This window comes from Mauremys mutica, chromosome 22 (genome assembly GCF_020497125.1).
Source record: "Mauremys mutica isolate MM-2020 ecotype Southern chromosome 22, ASM2049712v1, whole genome shotgun sequence".
Classification (NCBI taxonomy): domain Eukaryota; kingdom Metazoa; phylum Chordata; order Testudines; family Geoemydidae; genus Mauremys; species Mauremys mutica.
In genome coordinates this window covers 13,255,605-13,276,805 of record NC_059093.1, presented here as the reverse complement: position 1 = coordinate 13,276,805, position 21,201 = coordinate 13,255,605, and the positions used below count along the sequence as shown (strand labels likewise).

Sequence of the window (21,201 nt, the reverse complement as noted above, 5' to 3'; positions counted from 1 at the left end):
CCAAAGATTAATCAAGTCCTTTACAGAAAAGATTTATTCAAGAATAAAAGAAAGTCAGTCTCTGTGACCAAGATGGAACATACAGGGTCTAAACTTATCAATCTCTGGAGAGAATTCCCCCTCCTTCCTTTCTCAGTAAAAGCAATCACAGTACAGACTTAAAGAAAATTCTATAGCCAAACACAGAATTGCAAATACAGAAATAAAAGTATAAGAATACTAGTCCCTTGCTAATACTCACTAGCTTGAATAGAAGAATTTATTGCAGAAACCTGGGAGGACTTGATTCAGATGTCTGGACTCTCTTAATCCCCAAGAGAGACTCTCTAAAAACAAAGAACAGGAAAAAAACTTCCCTCCACAGGGATTTGAAAATCTTGTCCCTCATTGGTCCTCTGGTCAGGTGTCCACAGGTACTGCTTGTTAACCCTTAACTGTTTATGACAAGAGCTATTCCAGAATAGCAATAGTAGAATCCTTATTCTGGAATAACTCTGCTGGCCCATTTCCCCATGTAGACAAGCCCTTAAGAGTTTCCCAGCATAAGCTTTGCTGTAATGAAGCACTGTGACCATTAGGTGGCAGTGCAACCCACAGCCAATTTAGGATGGGTTATAGCTCAAAACTCCAGTAGTTGAGACAGGAAAGGCTGATTAGACCCAGTCTGTTGGCTCTGCCAGGGCAGAATGTGGTCCACAAACAGAAGACCTGTTGTGCTATTTGGCTGCGAGCTGTCAGCCTCCACCCCAAACCCTGCTTTGCCTCCAGCATTTATAATGGTATTGAATAGATAGTGTTTTTAATTAATAAGGGGAGGTCGCACTCAGAGGCTTGCTGTTTGAAAGAGGTCACCAGTAAAAAAAAAAATTCACGAACCACTGCCCTATAGAAAACTGGAGGTGTTGTATTTCCTGTGACTTCTGAGAAGCCCCAGCAGCCTCTTGGAATTGACTGGATATAAGGTAGTGTCTAAATTGGAGCTGGCAGCTTTGGGCCTGATCCTTCTCTTGCTTCCACCAGTAGTTACTGCAAGGGTACCCCACCTTTATCTCAGTAAGAGGCAGTGTTGGCCCCTCCTGTTTCAAACATATTCAACACAGCCCCTCCACAGCCCCCTCCCTCCCTATGAGGCAGTAACATGGCTCAAGAGGCTGCTGGGAGCCTGAAATACAATTGCACTGGCTGAAATCTGAGTGGATAGAGGCGGTTTGGGCCAGGAGGAATTGCATTTTCTTTCTTTGAGTAAAGAAGAACTCTAGAAAGATACCTGAGCTTTCCCCCCTCTTACCTTCACAGTGGCATCACTTCCAGCCATTGTCATCAACATCGGCCTGGCTCTGTCGCCTGGACCCAGACCCAGCACTATTGAGGAAGATAGACCAACTAAGGAGCCTTCTTGCCGAGTAGGTTAAAGCTGAATTGTGTTAACGGGCATTCAATCACCTCTGGGTACAGGCAGCAATAGAATGGGTGACTACATGAGATGGTGAATTTTTTTGCCTCTGGCTGGTTCAAGTCCAGCCCATGCTGGAAGAGATGCAAAGTTGCTACCAGCTGACAGTTGTTGGCTAGCCTACAAAAAGTGAGTTGGAGGGTTTACATTACAGATTCCCCTGGAAGACTAAACCAGTGTTTGAGAAAAAGAGTCTGTGTGTCAAAATTGGGGGGAAAAATCAGTTTGAGGGTTTTTTTTTTATATTTCAGGTTATAAAAAAAGAATGATGTATTAAAATGAGTGTGGGGGGATTCCCACCCTGCATGACCATGGAGAAGGAACTTTCACTCCTAGCAGAAAAGGGAGCTCAAGCCAGGTCATGCTTCACAACTCTGCTCTGCCTGTTGCAGAAACCGAACGTTTCTTTCTAGGGCTGGTACCTTTCACCAGCATGAACCTATTTTGATCAGTTTTAAACACGCAGGAGAGATTATACACACTAAAAAGTAGAGCCACTGCCCTTTAGTATTGGAAGCATTTATTTACATTTTTGTAAACTTTTAGAAACATTGGAATAAGCCGTTTACAGATAAGCCCTCTCTTTTAAACCGTATACAGGCCCCGTGTAAAATCCATTCTCTCAATCTTTGCTCCCTGTGCTTCTGAACTCTTCCATCAGCTCTTGTGAAGGGCAAGGTGCCGTGCTTAACAGACGCAGTGAAATCTACTCCAAAGAATTTAAAGTAGTTCAAGGTTTCCTATCTGCCTTGGAGCTCCCCTGCCACTTTCTGGCCTTTTATGATCCATTCCCTCTCTTTTGCTTTGGTGGTGGTGGGCAAAAAGCCCCCCGTAGCAGCAACTATGAAACTCATCATACACAGCAGTGGTGTCACAGCCAGAGTAAACCCATCTTTCAGTTACATTTATAACAAGAGTTGATCCAAAACTTTCACAGAGAAGTGATTACATTAATTAGCCCTGAACAGCTCTCGGTAATCTACTACAATCATCTCCTCCCGGAGCTAGTGCGAAAACAGCAGTGGTCTCAGCTACCAGGCACTTAGTAACCTGTTTAAAGCACACAGCTCGTTAGGACAGGTGCTAGCTAGAGCCAGTGAAGGTGGGAGACTAGGGATGAATATGGCCCCCAGGCATCATTGCTAGAGCCAACACTTAGATAAAAAGATAAGCCTGAAAGAGGGGAGGTGATGCCAGCCTGAGCCAGGAGGGGGGGCAGTGCCCCTGGCTCTCCATATCCCCACCCCTGCTCCTCCTAAATTCTGACCCCACTTCCTCCCAGGCCCTGCCTCCTTCAACTGCTCGCAGCCAGTAACAGCCACCACGCTGGGGGACCTGGCTCTGGGGCCAAGAGAACCTTGAGGAGCAGGGTCCAGGAACCCAGGCCAGAACAGGCAGCTGTGGGGAGTCCCAATCCCTCCACCTGCCCTGGACAGTGCCTCCCAATGGGTGGAGACACAGGGTCAGGGGCAGAGCTGGGCACCCAGCCAGCAGCCACTAGGGGGTGCAATAGTTCCTGCAAGCTTCCCCCCTGCAGTGCAGCCCCTGCTCCCAGGTGGTGCTTTACTTAAGAACCTCCGCATTAGCAGCAAGTCTGTCTGTGTGGCCTGGAAAGATTTCAGTGCCTTTTTCTTGATTTCTTTCCAGTCTAGTGAGAAAGGAGTTAGTGCCATGAGAATTATACCCAGCTGGCTGTGGTGAAGGCTGAGAGAGAGGGAATCCCAATTCAATATCTGCAGCTGTCAGCTTGATGATGATCTTGGGGGCATAAGACCTGCAAACATACTTATGGCAGCACCAGCTGTAGAGGAAGCTTACTGGCTACCAGCAGAATAAAGAAGAGTAAGAACCTAAAGAGAGCAGAATTCAAAGACAGATTTTTGCAGTGGTGGTTTCATCTCTCCAAGCCTGGGGGGCAGCACCCTGGCCTCAGCCTAAATTATAGAGTGAGGGAAACCGGGTGGGTTGTGCTGCACTGAGCAGCTGAACTCTCTGGATCATAAAGAATATGGCCACACCGATGCATGCCAGCCCGATCACCACGGCGAGGATGTTGATGGTTCTTGCGGTGTCAGAGGCGGACTTCGCTCCTGCGATATCTCTGCGTGCTAGGCACTCCTCCACCTGGGGACAGAGGCATGGGCTAATTAGTGACATCTTGTAAACTGCTTTCAGATCTGTGCGTCTTGTACCTAATGAACTGACCTCCCCCACAACAGGCAAAATAAGATCTGTATGGCATGCAGGTAAGAGAAACAGGACCAGATTCTGCTTGGTTATAAATCTAAAGTCGCTCCACAGATTTCACTGGAGTTACTCTGGATTTACACCAGCAAAAATGAGTGCAGGAACTGGCAGAGTTCAAAAGCAGCCCCTTATTCTTAGATGTCAGTTTTTGGGCACTCAACTTGAAACCCCCTTTTGGCTTCAGAGGTACTGAGTACGTAAGTGCTGTTGGGTGCTCTCTGCACCCCTAAAACTAGTCCCTAAGGTATCAAGCTGGGCAGACAATCAGGGGCTGTTCCTGAACATTTAGGCTTGAAGTATCAGAGGGGTAGCCGTGTTAGTCTGGATCTGTAAAAGCAACAAAGAATCCTGTGGCACCTTATAGACTAACAGACGTTTTGCAGCATGAGCTTTCGTGGGTGAATACGTATTCACCCACGAAAGCTCATGCTGCAAAACGTCTGTTAGTCTATAAGGTGCCACAGGATTCTTTGTTCCATTTAGGCTTGACTGACTTGTCAAGGCCATGCAGCAGTCTGCTGCTCTCATGCCTGGAGACAGAGGTGCTTCATGCTTGGGTAGGTCAGCTCTCCCTCCTGGGGTGGGGTGATCTAAGTATCAGAGTGTGGGGCAGAATTAAGGTTAAATCTCTTCCCTTTAAGTCACTTGTGTTACAAGTGCATTCTACCAGGGGATCAAAAGTCTTAGCCTCTCAAAGATACTGAGTTCATCTAGCCCAGTGGTTCTCAACCTGGGTACATGTAACCCTGGTACATGTAACCCTGGAGGTACACTGAGGTCTTCCAGGAGTTACATCAACCCATCTAGATATTTGCCTAGTTTTACACTAGGCTACATAAAAACCACAATCAATCAATTTCATACAGACAGTGACTTTTTTATTCTGCACACAAATCTATTTGCAACAGAGTTCTGCTGAAATAAGCCAGCGGTCACCAGAACAGCCAGGTTGAGCAACAACTTTGATGAATGAACCATTTAACTGAAAGAAACCCCTTATCTGGTCTACGTTATCCTCCCATACACTAACCTGTTTCCCCGCATACATTTTAATATCTTTTAGTGCTGGTGAGAAGGGTTTGCCAGCCCAGGAAGCAGCCGTGCAAGACTTCCCCAACTCTATTCAGTCAACATGTTTCACCTTTGGAGTGACCCACCCCGTCCTGGAGGTGAGGTTCCCCTCCCTTCAAACCATTCCCACACACAGAGGAACAAATGAAACTTGTTCAGACCTGTTGAAGTTTCCATGAAACACGGTCAGCCAGTCACACCCCAATCCAGCACAGCACAGTAGTGTCACTGAAGTCTCAGTGGCTTCCACAAGGACTTTATACTTGTGCTTAAGTGCTCTTCTGGATTAGGGTCTAAGCGTGTGTCTACGTTCGGGTTGAAGCCACCAGGGCAACTACACTAATGCAAACCCCGAGCGTACATGTGCTGCACTGATGCAGTGCACTCTTGTTTCATATCACACAGCGTGTTTACACTAGCTTACATTTGTGCAGCTGAGACCTTAATAGACCCAGCCAAAGTCTGGAACAACAAGCAGGGCAGTGAGCTGTAGTGGCCAACCAAGGAGTATTTTTTTTAAAAATTAACTTTTGAAAGGGTCACCTTTCATTTAATACACAAACTAAAATGCCCCAGTGTCTCTTTAGAGATTCTCTCATATCACTGTATTTTAAGCCCACTTGCTTCCTGTTTTTGAAAGCTTTATGGGTTAGGCAGAAGCCACTGAACTCAGTGTGGGTTTAGAAAGTTTTTGCTGCTCACAACAGACCCGCCATCCATTGGCAGCTGGGAGGAGAACAGAAAAGGCTGTTGGGAAAAACTACGCAATGCAGTGAATTCCAAGGAGGGAGCTAGAGAAGATGATTTTAAAATCAGTTTTCCATCCTATTCCCCATCCCTCCATTCTCAGGTCCCAGTTAGTCAGCTCCTGCCAGGATCCTGCCCCACAAGCTGCCTGCCCATAAACGTATGGGGTCAGAATCAGCAATGTTAAATCAGATTTTTCAAACTCAAGCATGTTGAGTGATTGCACCGTAGACGGCATCAAAGGCCTGGCCTTCCCCTCTAGGCCATTGCTTCAAATCTAGTCTAGGTTAGGAGCAACTACGCATGGTTACTTGGGTTGTGAACTGTCTGCGCTTGAAACCAGAAAGGTTTCGAAGCAGAGGAACTGCCAGGTTCCGCTCTGAACATCCCCAGGGGTGGATGCGATCTAGCTTTCCTTTTGTAGTCCGGCTGCCCCTTTTGAATGACTGTTGCCTTAAAATCTAACATCAGAGGCTCCCGAGTAGAAGTGTAACTACTAATGCATCCCACCAGCAGTTATCTGAGTATCACAATATTACTGCAACAGGATTCCCACTGTGAAGGCCTGGGTGATAACCTGGCAGCTGCCAGGCTGACCTGCCTCCCATGAGCAGTGCAGATCACAGAACCGACACCTCCCAGTAGGCACTATCCCACGGTGATCAAAGGGAATGTCCCCAATGGCAGCGTAATAGGCTATTGCTGGGGAAAGCCTGCTCTGGTCACCATGTAGCCTCTGCTGGGCACCTCTTTGTTTAAGGAGTCAGCAGGGGGCTAGGGGCTCTCCTGCCATGCATGGGAGTCCTGGTCATGTTGGCATATCCAATGCAAAATAGGAGGTTAGGGTGGATCTCAGGTCATCTTTGTTTTGGAGGGGACACATTGGGTCCAGAATCCTACTAAAATGATAGGAAGATACAAGAGTTTAATCCAACTGCTGTGTGCGAGAGGTTATTCTGACATTTCTTTGCTTTTACAGTCAATCGTCTACTCGCTTTAGCTACTGTTACAGGTAACTATGATTACAGGGAGTGGGGAGGGGAATTCCTCTTGATTGTCTACAGGCAACTTTCTCTCCTGATTGTGGGTCACACATGGCAATGGAGGGAGGGGGAATGTTGAGCTGTCACTTGTCTAAATTAGACTTGTAAATATTTCTTATTCTGGACACCAGGCCCCCAGGAATGCACCAAGAAAAGTCAGATGCATCATCGGGCGGGCTTGGAGGCTGTCTGAAACAAGGCTGCACTTAAACTTCGCCACTACTGTGGGTAAGGAAATACAGGACATGATGATATTGGAGGCAGCCGGCAACCTGCAAATGCCCAAGGAGAAGCTTACGAGATTTCTCACAGCTACATCCCTTAAGAGGAGGCACTTGCCAAGAGGAACAGATTCAGGGATTATCATCTTTGGTGCCCCTATACTAACTACAAGGGTGGAGTAGGACCATCTACCACCTTGACTTGTTCAGTGGGGCCGAGCAGACTTCTAGAACCAGTTGCTGACAGCCACCACACCCACTTCCATGTGTACATGACCATCTTGAGCTAAGTGAGAAGTCAGACATGCGTTCAAGTCGGGGTGTATTGCTTGCACTGAGATGATACAGTCCTGATTTAAGAATCCTGTATTAGAGGCTGCTGCCATTGGCTTGATTCTTAATGTTACCCTCTCACTGTACAATTAAATTGGAGTTGAAAACCAGGGGCTGTGTGAAAGTGTGGCTCTAAAAGGTTTCCTATTGCTTAGTTCAGGGCAAGACAACTATACCTGTAAAACAAGATTGTAAGGTCTATTTACTTTGCAGCCCTGCTGCAGGAAGTCTTCTGCTCTTAGTAATCAGTGTATCGGGTGTTAATGGGAGAGTTACTGTCTTCACGTAACCCCTAAGCAAATGAAGCACATGGGTCATGAGCTGAGCAACTCACTTAACCAGCTGTGCAAAGTCCCTCTCAGCAGATGCTCCTAGGTCCTGGCATAGCACTGTCAAGGTGCCGCACCCCTTGCTGTTCTACTCCTGTCGGCGTAGGTAGCGTCCACAGTGAAGTGTGACAGCGGTGCCTCAGGGTTTCAAGTGTAGACAAGGCTGCACAGCCAGTCAGTGGGAGAAGAAGCTAGGGGGGCTAAGTTCTGAGTCTCACCCCCCCCAAAATAGCCATCTTCACCATAAGCCTAGTTAGAGGGGGGAAGGTTTCAGATCAGGAGGATTTGAAAATTCACACGAGTACACCTTAAATTTGGGGAATTTTTTTTTTTTGCTATAGGAGCTGAAAGCCTAATAAAGCTTTGTCTAGAGCCACAGTTGTCTGTCAGATGAAATATGATAAATGTGTTGATTCATCTGCTCTTTAACAGGGCATTATTAAAGATCATTGGGCCCAAGAGAGACTTCACACCACTTTACCAGGACAACTTAAAGGCTGAACAATCAGCCATCTCTCTAGCCACTCCAATATGAACAAGAGAAAAGACAGGCCCATTAAAGTTTTACTAGGCCCAGCTGGGCAATTCCTTAGGAGGAACTGTCCCTTCCTTATTACTTGAAACCGTCATGCTTTTTGTTAATGTGTAGCTAGTTACCTGAATAAATTAAGCTAGCACAATTGCTTTGTTGTTAAACCTAGAATAAACACCCTTTCAGTATCCAGTCACGGTTGTGTTACACTTCTGCAAAGGGACTGAGTAATGTGCTAAACCCACAACTAAAACTTCCCCAAATCCTAGGGTAGGTTAGAGCTGAACTTTCCAGCTTCCGCCTCTCTCTAGAAAACCCCTAGGACAACTTGGGCTCACTTGTTGCTTGGGCAGTGGCTAAAAGTGTAGAGGAGGGTGACTTTGTGCCAAGGTCTTTCAGAGTCGATAGACCAACGGTCTAGTTGAGGAAACCCTACCTCTAGAGTAGCCACCTCAGCAGTATTAAACAGGTGGGAGAATTGCCTTCCTTGCTCCCAACAGACAGTGCATAGCCTGGCGTGTTCAAATCCCAGCAGATAAAAGGGTAGGGGGAGACTTCTCTGCAGCTCCCTGGGGTGACCCACCTCAAAGCATGAGATCTGAACCTTCATGTCAGAGTTTGCATAGTTACAAGCATGTGTGTCATAAAATCAGCACTCAGCCCTTAAATGCCCAGCTACAGAAGTAAGGTACATCAGTGAAAATGCTATGCCCGCTTTTGTGTTAGTGAGTTAAACTTGGAAGGAGGATTAGATTTGTAATCAGTAAATGGGGATTTCTCTGTCCAAACACAGGGAAAAAAATATTTCCATTGATAATTGGAATTTACAGCTAGTCTATGTGAGAAATGCTGCTTGAAAGCATGAGTTTGATTTAAGGACATTTATTTTGTATATTTGGACATGAGATGTTGACAGTTTATTTCTGAATCAACATCTACTGTCATCGTCCGACTCCACCCTCAGAACTTCCTGCACCTGTGAACATTTTAAAATCAGGGGAGGGGTAGAAAGCCTTAATCCATGATTTTGGGCAACCCTGACCATTTAAATAGACAAATCAGAAATTGCTTAAATAAACTGGTATATATCCATTTTTTAAAAAATGGAGAATCAAGTTCAACCAAGTCTGTAGACAGAACACAAGTTGATATCACGCCATGCTCTAGAACTGATTTTCTAAATATATTCAGGGCTGTCTGCCTTTTATACTGCCTGGGGCTGTGAGAACTTAGCCATTCAGTTTCTCCATCAAGATAAAGGTTTAGATGAGGTCTGAGAAGCAAGGACAGACCAAGTGCTAAGACAGCCTGCTTGGTATGCTAAAGCAGACCTTGCTGCAATATTCTGCATAAATGTAATGGGCCATCATATTGGGAAGAAAGCCACACGTAAATTGTAGAGCACCAGGTTAATGCTGATGGCTGCCGTGTGCCTGTTCCACATAACCGCTCTAGCATTCTCTCTGTCAGAGAGAATTTGATTTCAGCAGCCTGGAATTTCCAGACTCTATAGCTAGAGAACTAAACCCATCACCCATAGTTTGGGGGGGAGGAGTGGTCCATGTCCATTCTCAGGTGAGAAGCCCCTGACAAGCCACTGCTGTGGGAGGGGATGGAGCTGGGATTTCTCCAAGGCTGCTCCTTCCAGGACTTTCTTTTGGGGGTTCCCTTGTTTCATATAATTCTCCACCTAGTGGGGAGCTTCAGATTTCAGACCCCAGAGCTGCTCTGGCAGCTATAAGGGAAGGGGAGCAATCTCCTCGTCCTTCACTCCCATAGCAGGATGTCTTGGGAGGCTACAAGAGTGGATGAGGAAGGAAGGGGTGAGATTCTACCTTTTCTCCAGCCTCCTGGCTTGCTGCACTGGGTGCACTTGCACAGCTCCACTCCTCCCTCAGCTTTTCTGGCTCTTGAGTAGGGGGTGTCTCCTACTCTATCCCTCCTGCAGTCTCCCCTTTTGGGCCCTCCTACCTAATGATGACTAGACTGATGCTTGTCGCTTTCACCTTGACACAGGCTTCTAAACAGCAGCAGTGAAAACTGACAAGAAGTGGGTTTGTTTTCACTATGGACAGCTTGAGAGAACTCGGAGCTGCAGACTCCAGAGCCATCAGTCTGCAGACTCAGGATGACAATACTGCATTGATTCACACATCATTACCAATCAGAAAGCTTCCTGAACAGTAAGAAGGGATAGATTTGTTTTTTTAAAGCTTAGATTCTGCAGAAACTGATCGTCCTTGCCCTCTGATTTTTTCAAAGCCAGCTAACCAGGTAAAAAGAACCTGCCTAATGCAAGTGTTGATGAAGAGAGGTAAGTGGTGGATTAACAGAAGAACAAGCGCTACACCAAGAGGAAGACCAAAAATGTATTGAATTAAAAAGTCAGCAGCAAAAGTTAAACTCATTGGGCCAAATTAGGTCAGGGTGAATTTGGCCCATTTGTTCCAGTAAGTGAAAAATCTGTCTGATTGCACAATGCATTCTGGGTGTGTGCTCTTCTATCATTAAGAGAGACAGATCTTTAAAACTATTGGCTTACAGGCTTTTCCAGTAAAACATCCCCTATTCTAAAGCTTTGCAATTTTCATGCTTAGATCTCAAAGCGTGGAACTTTGGCAGGTAAAGCAGCATTGTCCCCACTTTACAGATGACAAAACCGAGGCCAAACAAAAACTTAGGTGCTGCTTCTGCCACTGGGTCTCCTGATTCTCAGCCCCATACCTTCTCTGTTGCACCACATGTCCTAGTCATGCAAGGAAATGCTACAGCATTACAAAATGATTATTGAAAATTAAACTAGCATTGATTTGTCAATGAAAATCAAGTCACACAAGGCTTACAATCTCTCAGCTTGTTCCCAAGAGTGCTGAGCACCTGTCACTCCTACTGAAATCAGGGGGAGATGCTGGTATTCAGCAATGCTCTGGATCAATCCCAGACACAGCACTGCAGAAGATATTAGATGTAATAAATACAGGGAAGTAAGTAATTAATTGCCATTAAGATATACCCAAGATACAGGTAATCAAATATATGGGGAAAAACAATTGAGCTAGTGGCTTAAATACAGAGCAGAATAAGGAAAGATGTAGATGGCAGCTCTGTGTGGTTTCATTAAGTACAGAATCAGAGCAAGATGCACGATAAGGGAAAATTAAGGTTAACAGGCAGTCTATAATTAAGCGTCCGTACAACAGTGCTAGCAAGTTCTGAAGCTCAGTGAATTCAAGGATTGTTAGTTTCACAGTAATGAACTAGGCTGAAACATGAAATTGCAGCCTGTTGCCAGGGTCTTGACATGCTCAGCAGGATCAGAGCCTAGATATGAAACCCAGGAGGGCCAGGGCAGCTGTCTGTAATGAAGGGGTCATCCTGAATTGAATCTGATCTTTGGTTTGTGCACCACTCCCAGGGGGTTCCTCGCCATTGTAAAAAGATGCCCTGCGGCTGCATGTTCAGCGTATGCAATAGGGATACAACTATAAGTCCTTTAAGGAGCGCCCATGGTCAATGGGAGAGAACTAGCTGCATTAGGGCGAAGACTTTCCAGTGCCTTAGGGCGCTGCGCAAACCCCACAGCAGTCGGCTGAAATGGCTACCATAACTCCCTGGGGTGAGGAGCTTACAGAGGGTTTCCTGTCCCAGTAGGGGGTCTCTGAGGGCCAGCCCTTCAGGGGCATATGAAGGGATATTCAAGCCCTTACCTTCCTCTGAGCCCAATCCTACTGTCTTTGCTCATCTAAGTACTTCTGTAGCCCCCGGCACCACCCCAGTAACTGACGGGAGGTATTTGCATTTTACAGATGAGGAAGTGCAGGACAGATCCCTTAAGTGCTACATTCACAAAGGGACTTAAAATCCAACAATTAGGCCCCACCTACATGCACAAAATCCCCGCTCAGCTGCTGCTTGCTCCTCTAGGAGCCTAGCGGCCCCCACAGGAGCTGCCTGGAGCCCTTGCTCGTGCCCAAGCCCTGAGGGGATTCTCAAGCGAAGCGTTGCCTTAGCAATCTCGCTTGGGTGGCCTGCTCAGGTAGGTGTGCTGAGCATTATCCCCCCCCCCCCAACACACACACATGCACAACAGCCGGGGGCAAGCAGGGTAGGGATTTGGGGGGCAGCTGTGCATCCCTGGAATACCCAAGTACCCAGGGGCAAATGCCCCAGTCACCAGGCTACAGTCTCACTGTCTCGCTCACTGAATACAAAGTGGAGCAGTTTCAACCAGAGAGATTGAGACACCTACCCCGCAATACACTGTAGCCAGGTACAATGGGCATTTTCCTAGGTTCAAGTTCCTGCTCCAGATAAGGTAGCTCTAGGATTTGAAAACAGGACTCCCACATTCCAGGGGAGTGCCCTGCCCCAAGGCTATTGGCTGTATGGGGGTGCATCTGTCTGTCTCCTCCTCCCCCCCAAAATGGCTGACCTGATTGAGAAGACTAATTCCAGGAGAGAGTTGATGGCTGAGACTCCCCAGTGAGGTTAGACACCTTCCTGCAGCCTGTTGTCAGGTACCTACAGACCCAGATCCATGGGAGTTAGGCACCAAGACCCTTTGTGGATTGGGCCCTAAGCCCCACTCCTTTTGTCTGCATCTCACTCCTGGCTGGCTTAGGCAGCTCCCTGTTCAGAGTGCTGGCTTCTGAGAATCCCTCTCTTAGGGGCCTAACTCTCCCCTACAATGCACCTGAAGCCTGGGTGCCTAATGTGGGGCTCTGAATTCCACTGGGCACCAGGACACCTTTTTTAAATCTAGTCCTTAGCGACGTGCCTGAGGTGACCCAGGGAGTCTGTGGCAGAGCCAGAACTGAACCCAGATCTCCCGAGTCCCAGCCCAGTGCCTTAACAAAGCCACGCTTCCTGAGGTATTAGATCTGTAGGATACTGCGTAAAACTGATCGCTGTGCTACTTGGCAACAGTTTTCTATTTCCTTCGGCTCAGTCCACCTTTGCCCATGTCATCCCTGACCACTTCCTGACAGTCTAAATCATGAGGCAGACAGGAGATAAACAGCAGATTCCACCAGGTACATGATGGAAGAGGAGAGGGCACGGGGCCTGTGTTTGGCCAGAGATCGTCAATTCAGCCAGTTGCTCAGGGGCTTCACTGTCTAAGCAAATCTCTCACCAAGTCATCAGAGCCTCCACTTCATAGAACATCCCTGATAACAACCTTTGCCAGGCTCTAGCACCTTCCTTCCAAGCTTCTCCACATGCTGTACACTCAATAGCGGCTTAAACCTCGTGACGTTCCTTAGGGGTTAGAAAAGGAGCAATGCTTTACAATAGCCCAGAGCGGTGAAATAACTGGCCTGAAATCTTCTCTCCCACCAACAGAAGCAGGTCCAATAAACGATATTCCCTCACCTGCAGTCTCTCTAATTTGCCTATGATTATACTGTCTGAACAACATCCTCGAGGGAGTCCCAGTCTCAGCTCTGAAAACTAGGCCCCCCCACCCCCGGCATTAGCATTATGACTTAAGACCTTGAGCGGTGTGGAAATGTGACTGGTTTCCCCCCCGCCCAGGGAAAATAAAGCCACAACAGTGAGTTATTCAGATTCCTTCCTGCTATTCTGCCCCGTTTCCTGTGTAGAAATCACAGAATTACCGGCACGGGTGGGCGAGGTCTCCGCTGCACGACTTGGAGCCTTTCATTAGCTTGTTTGTACACGGTGAGGCAAGAGGTTAGGCTGAGCACACAGCTGCTGCTGGCACTTGCTATTGCGACACTGGGGAGATTTTGACTTGGCAGAGGAGTCCTGATTTTTAGGGGCCAATGGCACTTCTTGAAAAGTTTACGTCGCTCGTCAGCAAACAGGGCCTGGGGCAGGGGCAATACTTGTTCAGTTTAAAACCAAACGGCTGCAGGAAGTGGTTTATCCAGAGGTCTTGCCCCCGCTGTACAACTCCCCCCTGCCCCTCCAACCCTGGTTCCTAGCACATATTCAACCTATTACAGGTGCCAGTCCACCAAGGTAGGCAGGTTACCATTTTACACACTGCATCACCTAGCTCAGTGGTGCTCAACCAGGGGTACGCAGAGGTCTTCTGGGGGTTACATCAACTCAGTCAGAGATTTGCCTTGTTTTACAACAGGCTATATAAAAACCACTAGCAAAGTCAGTACAAACTAAAATTTCCTAGACTACGACTTGTTTATAGTGCTCTATAAATGGAACGCTGAGATGTAAGTACAATATTTATATACCAAATGATTTATTTTATAATTACATGGTGAAAATGAGAAAGTCAGCAATGGTTCAGTGACAGTGGGCTGGGAGGCTTTTGTATTTTTTAGGTCTGATTTTGTAAGCAATTAGTTTAAGTGAGGTGAAAAATGGCCTGAAAGGGTTGTTTATCTTGTGTAGTGTGTATATATATAATATTTGTTTGTTTGAGGTTGAGAACGTAACCAAATGGTTCCTGTCTATGCTGTATTGTTACTTCAGAGATCAAAAGGCGATCCTAACATTTAAATGAACTGTAAATAGAGATCACTGTATAGCAATCACCTGTGAATGGTGGAAGATGGGCAAATGCCTTATGTTAGTTAATTACCAGTGATGCTTAGGAAATAGCTCCCCTTCAAAGTCTTGATGATTGCCTGTTGTTTGCCTAAGGATTCCATACCTTCAAGGGAAGGCCTGGAACTGTATATAGGTGTCTTGGGTTGTGATCCTTTTTATCAGATCTGCTTGATGCAGGAGAAGCTTGAATCCTAAGTCTGAGCTCTCCAGTCCCACCTGGATCGTCCTGAATATGAACATTGAACTATAACCTATGGGCTAACTCTGAAAGGACTTCTTGAAGCTACAAAGCTCCCCATCTCTACTATAAAACTGATCTCAGAATGGTACTCATGTCTGTATGTCTACTGATCTTTTAACCAATACTCACTTTTCTTTAATAAATTCTAGTTTAGTTAATAAGAATTGGCTGTGTGTATCTGGGGAAGATCTGGAATATTCATTAACCTGGGAGGTAATGTGTCCAATCCTTTGGGATTGGTAGAGCTTTCTTGTATGATAAGTTTTTCAGTGATCCTCATCATATTTGACTTGGGTGTCTGGGTGGAGTCCTAAGGCTGGGTTGCTTTAAGGCTGAGTTGCTGTGTTTTGACTGCTGGGTAACCAGTTAAGTATTACAGAAGCTGTTTTGAGGCTAGCTTAGTGGATTTAAGTACAGGAATGACCACCAGCTTTGGGGATTGTCTGCCCCATTCATTGGGGTTCACCCTAATCGAGTGACCTCAGCGTGGCTCCCTGGGACCCTGGTCACAGCAAGACAAAAATCAGACTCCTGAAAGGGGTATAGTAATCGGGAAAGATTGAGAGCCACTGACCTAAATTGTAAGCTTTTTGGGCCCGAGACTCCCCCGCCCCCAGGGTCTGTCCAATGCTGAGCACAATGGGGCCCTGGTTCATGACTAGATTTTAGGCACTACCCTAATACAAACAATTATTAATAATTAGACCCAAGCCAGCTCAGTGCTTAAAAGAGCAGCAGCCCTTCTATCCTAGAATTCCCAGAGTCAATAACAATGGTGCAGATTCTTCAGTGTTATTAATGTCCGGTAATTTTGGCCAGATTTACTGAGCAAGAGAGAGAAAGAAGCTACAACAGTGACTGAGCCCATCCAGGTTCCATGATTCAACAGGTCCCAAAGTGGCAGGAGCAGCATCGCCAGTGTAGGGAGAAAAAAAGCACAACGAATGGGGAGCATCAGGGCCAGCTCCACGGAAGCACAGAGCCAGCACAACAGCACTTCCAGCGTGAATGGAACCTCATTGCAACAGAGGAGCCAGAGACCTAGTGAACATAATGGCCATACTGGGTCAGACCAAAGGTCCATCTAGCCCAGTGTCCCGTCTTCTGACTGTGGCCAATGCCACGTGCCCCAGCGGGAATGAACAGAACAGGTAATCATCAAGTGATCCATCCCCTGTTGCCCATTCCCAGCTTTTGACAAACAGGCTAGGGACACCATCCCTGCCCATCCTGGCTAATAGCCATTGATGGACTTATCCTCCTTGAATTTATCTAGTACTTTTTTGAACCCTGTTATAGTCTTTCCCTTCACATCCTCTGGCAAGGAATTCCACAGATTGACTGTGCATTATGTGAAAAAAATACTTACTTTTATTTTTTTAAACCTGCTGCCTATTAATTTCATTTGGTGACCCCTAGTTCTTGTGTTATGAAAAGGAGTAAACAACTAACTTTCTCCACACCATCATGATTTTATAGACCTCTATCAGATCTCCCCCCTTAGTTGTCTCTATTCTAACCTGAGAAGTCTGTCTTATTAATCCCCTTTCATTTGAAAGCTGTCCATACCCCATCTCATTTGTGTTGCCTTTTTCTGTACCTTTTCCCATATGTCTTTTTTGTGATGGGGTGATCCCATCTGCATGCAGGATGCAAGGTGTGGGCGTACCATGGATTTATATAGAGGCAATATGATTTTCTCTTATCTATCCCTTTCTTAATGATTCCCAACATTGTTTGCTTTTTTTGACTGATGCTGCACATTGGGTGGATGTTTTCAGAGAACTATCCACAATGACTCAGATCTCTTTCTTGAGTCATAACTAATTTAGACCCCATCATTTTATATGTATAGTTGGGATTATGTTTTCCAGTGTGCATTACTTGGCATTTATCAACACTGAATTTCATCTGCCATTTTGTTGCCCAGTCACCCAGTTTTGAGAGATCCCTTTGTAGCTCTTCGCAGTCTGCATTGCACTTAACTATCTTGAGTAGTTTTGTATCATCTGCAAATTTTGCCACCTCACTGTTTACCCCTTTTCCTAGATCCTTTATGAATATGTTGAATAGGACTGGGCCCTGTACGGATCCCTGTGGGACACTGCTATTTATCTCTCTCCTTTCTGAAAACTGACCATTTATTCCTACCTTTTGTTTCCTATCTTTTAACCAGTTACCAACCCATGAGAGGACCTTCCCGCTTATCCCATGACAGAGCCTTTGGTGAGGGACCTTGTCAAAAGCATTCTGAAAAAAAAATTTAAATACACTGTATCCCCCATGCCTACATGCTTGTTGACCCCTCAAAGAATTCTAGTAGATTGGTGAGGCATGATTTCCCTTTACCATGTTGACTCACACCCAACAAATTGTGTTCATCTGTGTATCTGACTATTCTTTACTGTAGTTTCAACCAGTTTGCCCCGTACTGATGTTAGGCTTATCAGCCTGTAATTGCCAGGATCACCTCTGGAGCCCTTTTTAGAAATTGGTGATCCAGTAAGTGGGGATAGAACACAGCGTGCTGACTCCGCATGGAGAACAGATGCTGACTTGTTTCCCCCAGTTTAAGAAGGGGAATACCAATGGCTCTCACCCCCTTCGATGCCATGTAGGCAACTCCCTCTGTGGTACATCTGCCCTGAGCACAAAATGGCTGCCGCTCTCTGCACACCGAAAACGAGCATAGGAGTTTAAAAGAGTGACACAAAACAAAAAGCACCACAGGTTCACATCTACCCACACCACAGAGGAAAAAGGGGATACAAAGTGAAGTCCCATGACTACGCTCTCATACATGCTCCTACAGTAAACTGGGACCCTCAAGCGGCTCATATGGTCTGATTCAAAGGGGTTTCAAAGGAAATTGTTGATAATTGATATACATTGTTCAGTTTACATGTACAAGACAGGGAAAAGACCTTCTCATCATGGGATGCATCAGAACACTGTGCTGAGCACCAGGCCGTCGGGTTTCCCCCTGCGGATCGGCTTTGTCTTCCCACTCCCTTACTGGAGGTAAAAAGCCATAGCAGCCTACAGCCAAAGGGCCAGGCCAGTCTCTGAGGATTATGATCAATTTAAAGTGGCCTTGCTCCTTAAATTCCCCAGGCTGATTGGAAAAGATCTTGGGAGGGGTGAGGATTCTAAAGAATAAGGGGAGGACTTAGAAGGAGATGGCAACTCAGCTGGGGCATTACCTCTGCAACTGGGGCAAAGGCAGGGGGAGTCTCTTCCAGAGAGGAGCTGTATGAAATGCTTGGGTTGGAACAGGCTTAGAATCTGTCCCCCCATGATCTTACAAGGTGGGTAGGGCGAGGAAGCCAAAAGACCTCAGTGCTACAGGCTGACAAGTATCTGGATACCAGGCCTGGTTCTTAAAAGAAGCCCGAGGGGGACTGGCCCAAGCATGGGACCCAGGTGGGGGGAATATGCAGGTGCAGCTCAGCGAGGGGAAGTGGATAATCTTAAAAAGGGGAAAGGGGGCAGCCCCAAGCTGACTCACAAAGAGTTAAAACCCCTCCAGTGTCTGGGAACAGGTCACAAGTGAGCAAGCTGCCCAGGTTTCACGTGCCAGAGGGCTGGCCGTGCTGCACGGTTGGCTAACATACTGACCGTCCAGCTGGAGAGCCAGCCTGAGTGGCAAAAGGTCTGGCCTTTACTAGGGTATTCAGCCTGGAGAGGGAGGGGAGTTCCACAGCATGCGTATCGGGCATACAATGTACAGGTGGCTGAATTCACTCGGCCATCTGTGCACAAGTTCTCTTCCTCATGGGAACAGAAAAACCCAATCCCCAATGCAAGTTAAGGGGGAGACATTTTAGGGGTGGAAGGACACTAGCCTGGCCGAGACTCTAGTAGAACCCCCAGGGGTCAAATCACATCAACTGCTGGAAGGGAGACAGACATGGGGGAAAGCTTCCAAAGGTAGAACCATTTGCGGAGACCCTTAGCCCAGACCCCAGTAGAGATCACTCAGGACTATCAGGGGCCATTGCAATTGAGATTTCCTAAAGAAGTGATTGATTTGGCAAGCTTGGGGCAGAGCCCAGCCCTGCTGGCTGTTGCCTGGGCAAACAGAAGGCTCTGTTAGCCCGCAGGAGCTAGGAGGAAGGTGGGGGCAGCTCCTCCTCACTGCTTGTAAAAAGCGGGTCAGCTCAGAGCACTTGCACAATGTCAGGGAAACGGGAGAAACGTCAGAGCGGGAAAGGGGAAGGACTTTGGCACAGGGCCCCACATTCTGCGTCAAATTGGCTCTGATGCACAAGGCCAGAGGCAGCGGCCCAGGGCCAAGCCACTGCCTCCCATTACTGAGGGTTATGCAACCAGGGATTTCTATAGAGGACACAGAGTTCTGACCCATAAGGGGATAGGCACAGAGAGGACTCTGGCTCTGGAGAGAGCCTAGGGTTGCTCCCCAGGAAGGAGCAGGTTTCCTCATACAACACACACAGCCCAGGGGTGAGGACGGATATCCTGAGAAGGCATACCAATAACGGGGGGGGGGGGGGGGGTTTGGATCCTTCCCAGCCCTGATTTTGGGTAACCAGAGCCCAGCTGGCCGTCAGGAATGAGGGATCTCATTCACAAAGAATGAGAAATTTGCTCACACACAAAAGTTACTCATAAAATCTCTCTGTCAAGACATGCTCCAGCTGGTCTTCACCCAGCACAGTCTCAATGGAGGGGAGCTGCCGTACAGAGATCAGCACAGAGCAACTCACATGTTCTAGAATAGTAAAGTTCTGTAGCCTTTTACAATGTCCACCTGCAAGGCCATCTCACACCTGAGAGCAACAAGCAATCTTGCATACCCCTGGGGCTGCTCATCTAAGGCTTTTCAGCATTGGATTTCCCAGTTCTCCTCCATGTCTCAGCATGAGGTGCAATATTTGAACCTTCCTGCAGTTTTTTGGCACTCTGGGGGTTATAAAACCCTCTGTCTGTCAGAATATGCAATTATTTCATTACACTTGGGTCACTTTCACCAAAATGAACAACAGTCTAGTTCACAGATTCCCAGACAAGGGCCAAAAAGAAAACATGCAAAAGTCGCAACAAGAGAGAACTTTTAGAGGCCATAAAAAATGGCCATGGAGTGAGTCATTGAGACTGAGGCCACCTTTATGCCACACACTTTGAGTTGAGGCAAGTTGCATGGGTATTAAGGCCTGGCAGTCAGTACGTGACTGGGGCACGTGCATACTTGACTCCTTGCACGCTACAGGGGTGCTTGTGTTGATGTGCAGGGTATGAGGCTTAAAGGGTTTCCAGCAGCTTGGGACCCACCCCAGTCGTGGAGGTTCAGCAGGAAATGCATCCCCAACTCCCCTACAGCCACAGGAGTATTAGAAACACACAGAATGCCACTCACTCTCCCCTCTGAGGAAGAATTCACAAACTCAGAGCCCCTCCCCACCCCCTAAAGCACGCAGGCCAGCTGTGCTGCTTCAAAGGATAATTATTAAATACCAGCACCGCAGTCTGCACACCGCGGTGAGAGGAGGCAAAGTTTGCTGGGAACAAGAAAACACTACTTAAAAAAATAATGCTCATGCACTGAACTAAAACGTCTTTAGAAACTAGCAGACTCCCTTGGCACCCGTCCCGAGTGAAGGGAAACAAACGGGAGGCTTTGCCCCGAGAGCCCAAGCACAGGCAGGCTGGGGAAGCTGCAGTTTCTGCAGCACCAGCAAAGAAGCTGGTGGAGGGGAAGCGGGGGGCTGCTACCCCCGGGGCCAGGCTTACTCGCGCCGCTCCCTCTCCAACCTCCGGGCGCTTCCCAAGGAGGAGCCAGGGAGGTTTTCCTGGGGAGCGGCCCTGCGCCCGGGGAAGGGACCCCCCCCTTACCTGTCCCGAGTAGAAGACAGCGACCAGCCCCAGGGGCAGGCAGCAGCACAGGATGTTGAAGATGGACCAGTACTTGTAGGAGGGCACGGAGTCGAGGTCGGGGATCTCCAGGCGGGCGTAGGGCACAGCGCTGGGGGGGTCCATGGCTGGGGAACCGGCAGGCCGGGCGGAGCGGAGCGGCAGAGAAGGTGCGCGGGCAAGGCGGCGAGCTGGGAATAAAGACGAAGGGAAGCGGCTGGATCCGCTCGACCCCTCCCCTTCCAGCGCCGGGGTTTTCCCACGTGAGGGCCCCGGGCCGGGAACCCGGCCAGCTGCAATGCAATCAGCGGAAAGCCGCGGGCGGGGCGGGGCTGGGCGCGTTTTAATTAGTGCTGCAGCGCCGGACCGTCCCGCGGAGGAGCGCCCCCTGCTTCCAGCCAGCGCGGCAGCTCCTCCCTCCCAGGCAAGCACAAATCCGGCCGGGGAGCTCACCTGGCCCAGCTCCGAGAGGCGGCCCCTGACGGGAAAAGACCGAGGGGGAAAACCCCTTAAAGGGCAAGGCTGCATTACAAAACGAATTGCCCCCAAGTTGCCTGGCGGTGCAGCCACTGGGGG

General features: G+C 47.8%; 1 protein-coding gene across 1 annotated transcript; it reads right to left on the bottom strand.

Moving 5' to 3' along the window:
• Positions 1-1,956: 1,956 nt before the first annotated feature.
• Positions 1,957-20,917, bottom strand: LOC123354783 (dispanin subfamily A member 2b-like). Its single transcript, XM_044997001.1, has 2 exons — positions 20,608-20,917; positions 1,957-3,577 (listed from the first exon to the last, which is right to left on the bottom strand). Exons 1-2 carry the CDS (start codon positions 20,749-20,751, stop codon positions 3,383-3,385), a joined length of 339 nt encoding a protein of 112 aa, XP_044852936.1. The 5' UTR covers positions 20,752-20,917; the 3' UTR covers positions 1,957-3,382.
• Between the last annotated feature and the right edge of the window lie 284 nt (positions 20,918-21,201).

Excerpts from the sequence above, each read along its gene's own strand:
- LOC123354783 (XM_044997001.1), bottom strand. The coding sequence starts at position 20,751 with ATGGACCCCCCCAGCGCTGTGCCCTACGCCCGCCTGGAGATCCCCGAC. Across the intron at positions 3,578-20,607 it reads CTGTCTTCTACTCGGGACAG|GTGGAGGAGTGCCTAGCACG; the intron begins GTAAGGGGGGGG and ends CTCTGTCCCCAG.